This window comes from Lonchura striata, chromosome 29, assembly GCF_050655825.1.
Source record: "Lonchura striata isolate lonStrDom1 chromosome 29, ASM5065582v1, whole genome shotgun sequence".
Classification (NCBI taxonomy): Eukaryota; Metazoa; Chordata; class Aves; order Passeriformes; family Estrildidae; genus Lonchura; species Lonchura striata.
In genome coordinates, this window is record NC_140731.1 from 3,944,620 (window position 1) to 3,952,787 (window position 8,168).

General features: G+C 68.0%; 2 protein-coding genes across 3 annotated transcripts; both read left to right on the top strand.

Moving 5' to 3' along the window:
- The first annotated feature begins 1,616 nt into the window (after nt 1-1,616).
- On the top strand, nt 1,617-4,835 carry LOC110477091 (aquaporin-2). Of its 2 annotated transcripts, XM_031507211.3 has the most exons (5): nt 1,617-2,808; nt 3,508-3,828; nt 3,893-4,045; nt 4,119-4,199; nt 4,620-4,835. In XM_031507211.3, the coding sequence occupies exons 1-5, from the start codon at nt 2,794-2,796 to the stop codon at nt 4,827-4,829; spliced, it is 780 nt and encodes a 259-aa protein (XP_031363071.2). In that variant the 5' UTR covers nt 1,617-2,793; the 3' UTR covers nt 4,830-4,835. The 2 variants fall into 2 exon arrangements, with proteins under 2 accessions (XP_031363071.2, XP_085419113.1); XM_085562987.1 differs by having other exon boundaries at nt 4,119-4,835.
- Nucleotides 4,836-5,763: 928 nt separating this feature from the next.
- LOC110477076 (lens fiber major intrinsic protein) lies at nt 5,764-8,042 on the top strand. The gene is made up of 4 exons (XM_021542490.4): nt 5,764-6,123; nt 6,676-6,840; nt 6,939-7,019; nt 7,366-8,042. The coding sequence occupies exons 1-4, from the start codon at nt 5,764-5,766 to the stop codon at nt 7,576-7,578; spliced, it is 819 nt and encodes a 272-aa protein (XP_021398165.1). The 3' UTR covers nt 7,579-8,042.
- The last annotated feature ends 126 nt before the right edge of the window (nt 8,043-8,168 follow it).

Sequence of the window (8,168 nt, forward strand, 5' to 3'; positions counted from 1 at the left end):
ATGCATAACCATGAAAGATATATAAATATGCAACAAGCATATTGTTTTAAGGGTAATTCCTTTATTCACAAAGTATGCTTTTCATGACTTAGTGTCCAAAAGCATCTAGACTTGGTTTATAAAATTTTAAAAGTTTAATAATAATAAAATGGTTATAAAAATAATCATACAATTAGAGTAATAAAGTTTAGAGTTAGGACAATTACAAGACGATAAAAAGCAAAGAATTACGGACGTCCAGATGCTCTCGGACACGAAGTCACAAAAAGCATGACTTGTAAAGAAACAAATAACCTTAAAAACAATGGCCTGTTGCATATTCATATATCCTTCATGGTTATGCATACATTGTATTTAAAACAAGAACTCTGTTGTATGTCAACTCTTTGTTTAATCCCCAAGGCGTCTTCCAGTCGAGCAAGGCCTGAAGAAATTCGCTTCTTCTGATAAGAAAACCATAAATTCCTTTTTTTTTGGAAGATTTAGGTGTTCCTTGAAGCGAGTATCTCATTCCTAAAAAAAAAAACACTGCCCCACACATATACAATCTCTATTTTAACATTATGTTGGAACCTAAAACTACATTTAACACACTATTTAAGAGAATTAATACAACATCACTTTCGAACATCACACATATAATATTCATTGTAACATCTTCGAAAAGCCAATTGGAAAAATCTGAATTTTTCACAGTAGGGTTGGGGGTGCCGGGGGGCACCTTGGGGAGAGCCTGTGAGGGAGAAGGGGGCACCCGGAGGGTCCTGAGGGAGTCTGTGGGGAGGGTTGGGGGGATCACGGGGCACCTCAGGGGTCTACAAGACAAGATTGGGGGGTCTTAGGGCATCTGGGGGGTCTGTAGGGCTTGGTGGTCCCCAGAGGGTCAGTGGGGTGACCCCGAATCCCAGGAACATTCTGTCAGGACAGAATGGGGGTCCCAGCGCTGGCACCAAGCTCAGCCGGGGGGACAGGGACAGCACGGGGGTGGCACAGGGTCTTGGGGACCCCCCCGCTCCATGCTGTCCCACTCAGTGTCCCCCCAAATGTCCCCTCCCCGTGATGGTCCCACCACAGTGTCTACCCCGGGGTGTTCCCCACGTGTCCCCCACAAGTGTCCCCCTCATCTCCCCTCCCCATTGTCCCCCCTCATATCCCCCTGCGTGTCCCCCACATTTCCCCCCCGTATTCCCCCTGGAACCCCCCCAAACACCCCAGGGCTGTCCCCCCTGGATAGAGCCCCCCCAAACACCCCAGGGCTGTCCCCCTACATATCCCACTCAGATAGAACCCAATCCCCAGGCCTGTCCCCTCAGTGTCCCCCACATGTCCCCCCATGATGGGGCCCCCCCAAACACCCCAGGCCTGTCCCCCCGGTGTCCCCCTGAGATGGAGCCCCCCCCAAACCCCCAGGCCTGTCCCCCCGGGGTCCCCCACATGTCCCCCCCATGATGGAGCCCCCCCAAACCCCCCAGGCCTGTCCCCCCGGGGTCCCCCACATGTCCCCCCCATGATGGAGCCCCCCCAAACCCCCCAGGGCTGTCCCCCCGCAGATGGAGCCCCCCCAAACCCCCAGGCCTGTCCCCCCGGGGTCCCCCCCATGATGGAGCCCCCCCAAACCCCCCAGGCCTGTCCCCCCGGGGTCCCCCCCATGATGGAGCCCCCCCAAACCCCCCAGGCCTGTCCCCCCGGGGTCCCCCCGCGTGTCCCGGCGCTGTCCCAGCCCTTTGTGCCCGCGGATTGTTCTGGCTTTGCCGGGCTCAGCAGCGCCGGGCCCCCCCCGTGCTGAGCCAGGGCTTCGCCCGCTGACTCACCCCACGTGCGGGGCCGGTGCTGAGCCGGCAGAGCCGCGGCCCGGGGGGGGCACCGGGGCTGCCCCCGGAGCTCTCCCTCCGCCCCCACGGGGACCGCGGAGGGGTCAGCCCCGGCCCCGAGCTCGTCCCGGGTGTGTGACCCAACCCGGGTCACCCCTGTCCCCATCCTTATCTCAGGTGTGTGACACCCCCGGGGTCACCCCTGTCCCAGTTCTTGTCCCAGGTGTGTGACACCCTCGGGGTCAGCCCTGTCCCCATCTTTGTCCCAGCTGTGTGATCCATCCTGGTCCCCCTGCCAGGGACAGCCCTGTCCCCATCTCAATCCACGAGTGTCACCCCTCTTGTTGCCTCACCAGGGACCCTGTCCCCCCTTTTCTCCCAGGTGTGTGACATTGCCACCCCTCCAGCAGGGCATGGCCCCATGTCCCTGTGCTCATCCCAGATGTGTCACCCTGTCCCCTGTGACCCCCTCAGCCCCCCCAGGACCCTGTCTCCCCTGTGCTCATCCCAGGAGTGTCACCCTGTCCCCATCCCAGGTGTGTCACCCTGTCCCCCGTGACCCCCTCAGCCCCCCCAGGACCCTGTCCCCCCTGTGTTCATCCCAGGAGTGTCACCCTGTCCCCTGTGACCCCCGCAGCCTCTCCCTGAGGGTCCCTGTGCTCATCCCAGGAACAGCCCTGTCCCCACTCTCACCCCAAATGTGTGACCCCCCCCCATCCCCCCCAGCCTTTCATCCCGGCCTTTCATCTCTGGTTGTCCTGGCAACACCCCAAAGGGTCCTGGGGGTTGCCATGGCACCCAGGGATGCTCCAAGCCCAAGCCAAGGACTCCCCCAGCCCCCTCCCAAAATCCTGCCCCACCCTCAGCACCTCGGGGCTGCCCTGTGCCAAGGGGGTGACAGGGACAGGGGTGGCAGTGCCAGGGGGTAGGAGGTGCACCTGCCCCGGGTGTGCTCTGCTCTCCCCTCTCCCACAGCTGCACCATGGCCATCGGGGAGGTAAGACCCTGCGAGCGGCCCCGACCCCCCCAGCCCCCCCAAAGCCACAGCCCCACTCCCTCCATGCCAGGGGGGTGGGTGAGCAGCCCCTAACTCATGGGGACTCCCCAAACCTGTCACTTCAGTGCCCAGCCCGCAGCCCTGGCACAGGGGTCTCTGCGTGTTCCCCACCGTGGCCCCATTGCCAGGATATTGTTCCCATTGTCCCCACTGTCACCGCAGTGCCCAAGGATTGAGGGGTCCCATCCCTGAGGTACCCCATCCCCGTGGTACCTGGGGCATCGTTTCCATGGCACCCCATAGCCCAGGTGCCCCTCACTGCGGTGCCCAGGTGCTGAGGGGTCCCATCCCCAAGGGACCCCATCTCTGAGGTACCCCATCCCCGTGGGTACCTGAAACCTGGGGCATCCTGTTGCCAGGGTACCCCATCACCAGGGTACCCCATCACCGAGAGACCCCTCACTGTGGTACCCCAGTGCTGAGGGGGTGCCCTCACAAAAACACCCCATCACCCTGGTACCCAAAAACTGGGGCATCCTGTTGCCGTGGCACCCCACCCCCCGAGACACCCAATCCTTGTGCACCCCAGCCCTGAGATACCCCATCCCCAAGGCCCCCCGCCCCTGTGTCACCCCCTCTTTGTGCCACCCGCAGCTGGCAGTGCCCGTGGGGTGACCCCCGGCCCCGCTGTCCCCCCAGGAGCTGCGCAGCGGCCGCTTCTGGCGGGGGGTGCTGGCGGAGCTGACGGCGACCCTCATCTTCGTGGGGGTGGTCCTGGGGGCTTCGGCAGCCCCGGGGCCACTGGCACCGGCGCTGGCGGGGGGGTTGGTGGCCGGGGGGCTCGTCTGCACCCTCGGGGGGCCCCAGGCCAACCCCGCGCTGACGCTGGCCCTGCTGTGCACCCGCAAGCTGAGCGCCCTGCGCGGGGCCGCGGGGGTCCTGGCCCAGTGCACGGGGGCCACGCTGGCCTCTGCCGCTGCCCGCGTGGCGCTGCCGGACGACAGCGGCCTGGTCACCAGGGTGAGTGCCCCCGTCCCCGTCTCCATCCCCGTCACCTGGCACTGCACAGGTGTCCCTCCCGCAGGTGAGCGCGGTGGGGACGGCAGGGACAGCGCTGGCCTGGGAGACCTTCGCCACCTTCCAGCTGGCACTGGCCGCCTTCGCCGCCGCTGAGCACGCGGCCCCGCAGGCCGGGCTGGCCCTGGGCAGCGCCGTGACCGCCGGTGCCTTGGCCGCAGTAAGGACCCCCGGCGTCCCACCCACCCAGGGGTCCCCACCCCAGCAGCCCCTGACCCCCCCGTCTCCCACAGGGGCCGTTCTCGGGGGGCAGCATGAACCCCGCACGCTCGCTGGGGCCGGCCGTCGTCACCGGTGTCTGGGATGATCATTGGGTGAGTTGGGGGCACCCTTGGGCTCCTCCAGAGTCCCCAAGTAAGGGTGGGTCCCCCGGCTGCCACGTGAGACCACCGTGGCCCCATCCCCAGCCCAGGACAGCGGTTCCCGGTCTTCCCTTCCCTTGGCTGGGTCCCCCCGGGATAAGTCAGCACCAGCTGTGTCCCCCAGGTCCTCATGATGTCACCATCGCAGGACCGGTGTGTGTCCCCTATTGCCATCCTTGGGACAAGCCCCACCTCATCCCCATCCTTGGGATGGGCCCCTTTCCCCAGTCCCCCTACCCCAAACAAGTGACACCCTGTCCCCACGGCTGCCCTCATCCCTGGGGCAGATTCCTCTGCTCGGTCCCCATCCCTGGGGTGGGGTCCCCTGTCCCCCCTGTCCCTGGGACACCCCAGCTCCCTGTGCCCCTCCAGGTGTACTGGCTGGGGCCGGTGCTGGGCGCGGTGCTGGCCGGGCTCTCCTACGAGTTCATCCTGGCTCCCGGAGCCTCCCGGGAGAAGCTGGGCGCCTGCCTCGCCTGCCGGGACGTGGCTCTGGTGGAGACCCCCAGCCTGTCCCCCTCCTCGGTGGCCCACGGCCCCCCGGCCCCTCCAGCCGAGCAGCGGGAGCAGGGATCTGCCTGAACCCCCCCGATCCTCCGCACCCCGACACCGGATCCTCGCCGCCGCCAGAACCTCCGTGAGGCACCCATGGGAACCTCCGTGCCCCCTCCCCTTTGACTGTCCTCTGCCCCGTGCGGGGATTAAAGGCGTGCTGGGGTCGCAGGTGGGTGCGGAGTGATGCTGTGAGGGGCCGGGGTGTCCCGACCACCGCCCCGCGCTCTCGGTGCGCGGCGGCACCGGGGCCGCGGGCGGGTGCGCCCTCCCCGCGGCCCCCCGGGCCGGGCGGGGGCCGGGACCCCCGTCAGCCCGTCCCGTGCCGGGGAGCTGAGCGCAGCAAAGCGCTTTGTGCGGCCTCTGCAGCCCCGGCAGATTCCGGCGGGCGCCAATGGCCGGGCCGAGCCCTAATCCCCCCGGCCGGGGACTCAGCGCCCGCTAAGCCGGGCTGAATAAACCCTCCCGCAGACAACAGCACCGGGGGCGGGGGGGACACCCCGCAGCCCCCAGCGGGGCTGGCCTTGGGGGGCCCACCCAGAGCCCCTCCCGCGGGGTGGGGGCGGCTCCCAGCGGGGGTTGCCCCAAAATGTCCCCAAAACATTTCAGGGGGGGGGGGTTGGGGTGGGAGGTGTGTCAGTGCTGGCCCCGAGCAAGGGGGTCCCCTAAACCCCGCTGGTGGCACCCATGGGTCACAGCCCCCCCTCCTCCTCCCCCGGCAACCCCAGGGATGGGGGCGGCGCAGCTCTGGGGGGCTCCCCGCTATCGGGGGGTGCGGGGGGCTCGGGGGGGAGATCCTCGCCGCCTGTCACCTGTCCCGTGCCCCGGGCAGCGAAGCGGTTAACGGGGGGGTGGCGGAGGTGCGATCCCACCCCCGGGGCCGGCCCGGGGGGGGCTTATAAAGGTGGGCACGGGCGGCCCCCGGGGAGGGGAGCGGGGCCGTGGAGGGCAGCGGGGCCAGGCCATGCGGGAGCTGCGCTCGTCCGCCTTCTGGAGGGCCGTCCTGGCCGAGTTCCTGGGCAGCCTCCTCTATGCCCTGCTGGGGCTGGGGGCCTCCCTGCGCTGGGCCCCGGGCCCCCCCAGCGTCGTGGGGGCCGCCCTGGCCTTCGGGCTGGCCCAGACCACCCTGGTGCAGGCGCTGGGCCATGTCAGCGGGGGCCACGTCAACCCGGCCATCACGCTGGCCTTCCTGATGGCCTCGCAGCTCTCCCTGCCCCGTGCCCTGGGCTACCTGCTGGCCCAGGTGCTGGGCATGCTGGCCGGCGCCGGGGTGCTCTATGGGGTGACCCCGGGCCCCGTCCGCGGCACCCTCGGCCTCAGCGCGGTGAGCAGGGGCACCGGGGGGAGAACCGGGGGGCTGCGTGTGTCTGCAGGGCTGGGGGACCGTGGGGTGTGGCAGTGGGGTGTGGGCTGTAATGGGGGTTTGGGGGGATTGGGGTCTCCGGGAAGTGTTTGGGGGTCTGAGGTACTTTGGGACTGTAATGGGGATTTGGAAGGATTGGGGGAATCCAGGGGGTGTTTTGGGATCTGGGGTACCATGGGGGTGTAATGGGGGGTGAGGGGTTCAGAGAGGTTTATGAAAATTGGGGGGGGGGGGGGTCCAGGAGGTGTTTAGGGATACTATGGGGCTGTAATGGGGGTTCTGGGGTTCAGAGGTGTTTGAGGGGTCTGATGGTGAATGGGGGGGGGGTTTCCAGAAGATGTTTTGGCGTTTGGATTGATGTGGGACAGTAATGGGAGCTGGGCGTCCCAGAGGAGTTTGGGGTTTGTGGTACAGTGGGGTTTTGGGGTGTGGAAGGATAACGAGGGACGATTTGGGGTGCTGGGGGGAATGGGGGAGCAACTTTTCGGGGAGCTGAGCCCTCTCCCCACGCAGCTGCACCCCGGGGTGGGCCCGGGCCAGGGCACGGTGGTGGAGCTGCTCCTGACCGCCCAGTTCGTCCTCTGCGTCTTCGCCAGCTACGATGACCGTCACGACGGGCGCCCGGCCGTGGCCGCCGTGCCCGTCGGCTTCTCCCTCGCCCTCGGCCACCTCTTTGGGGTAAGGGCGGCCGCGGGGACCCTCGTGCTGGGACCCCGGGGGCTGGGAAGGGGCTGGGGGGCAGCTGTGCAGCCCCCCATTGCCCCATCCCCCTCCAGATCCACTACACGGGCGCCAGCATGAACCCCGCTCGCTCCTTCGCCCCCGCCGTCATCACCCGCAACTTCGCCAACCACTGGGTAAGTGGGGGGGGACGGGGACCCCCAAACCCGCCCCGGGCCCCCCCAGTCCCTCCCCGCTTGTCCCTGTCCTGCCCCAGCCGCTGTGTCCCCAGCAAAGGCGGGCGGCTGCCGGTGTCACCGCGGTGACAGCAGCACCCCAAGGTGCTGGGTGCACCCCGATATCCCGGGGAGCGGGAGACGCGTCCTGCGCCCCGATATCCCGGGGAAGGGCACACGCGGCCGTCCCCCGCTCACCGGGAAACCGGTGGCCCCGACGCCCGAGCGTCAGCGGGGTGGGTGCCGTGCCCCGGAGGGCGGGGGCCGGGGGTCCCCCGGTGCCGGTGCCCACGCCGCCCCCCCGCAGGTGTACTGGGCGGGCCCGCTGCTGGGCGCGGCGCTGGGCGCGGTGCTGTACGAGTTCGCGCTGTGCCCGCGGCCGCGCAGCCTGGCCGAGCGCCTGGCCGCCCTCAAGGGAGAGCCGCCCGCCCCCACCGCCGTCACCGCCGCCGCCGCCGCCACCGAGCCGCCGCCCGAGCCGCCGGCGGAGCCGCTGGAGCTGAAGACGCAGGGGCTGTAACGGGGCCCGTCCCGGGGCGCGGCCCCGCGCCCGCCGCTGCTTTGCTGTGACGGGGCCGCCGCGGTGCGTGTGGTGCGTGTGTGTGCGGCGCGGCGCGGCGGGCGGGCGGCGGCGGGGCCCCGCTGCCGGGAACCGGCCGCCCGGGGCCGCCCGTACCGGGCCGGGGCCGCCCCGCCCCGCCGCGACGGGACTTCTGTGTTCGGTGAATTAAACCTGCTCTTTTATTTTGGTAACCGCTCGCGGCCGTGCCCGGCGCCGGGAACCGGGAGGCACCGAGCTGGGGTGGGAGGGGAACACCGGAGCCCGCTCGGCGGGCGGCGGGAGGTGCCGCCCGTTCCCGCGCCCGGGGCGGGCTCCGCCCAGCCCGCGCCGTTCTTAAAACGGCAACGCCAGCACCGCGGCCCCGCTCCGCAACGAACCCCTCCCGTCTCCCACCCCGCAGCGCCGCGGGCCGGGGGGCGAGGGCAGGGGGCTGGGGGCACCCCGGGGCTCCGAGCCGCCGGTTTGTGCCGCGGTGGACGGAGTGAGGGCGGCACCGGAGGGAGCACCGGGCTGCTGAGGGGAGTTGCCGCTTGCAGGGTGCGGCGGGG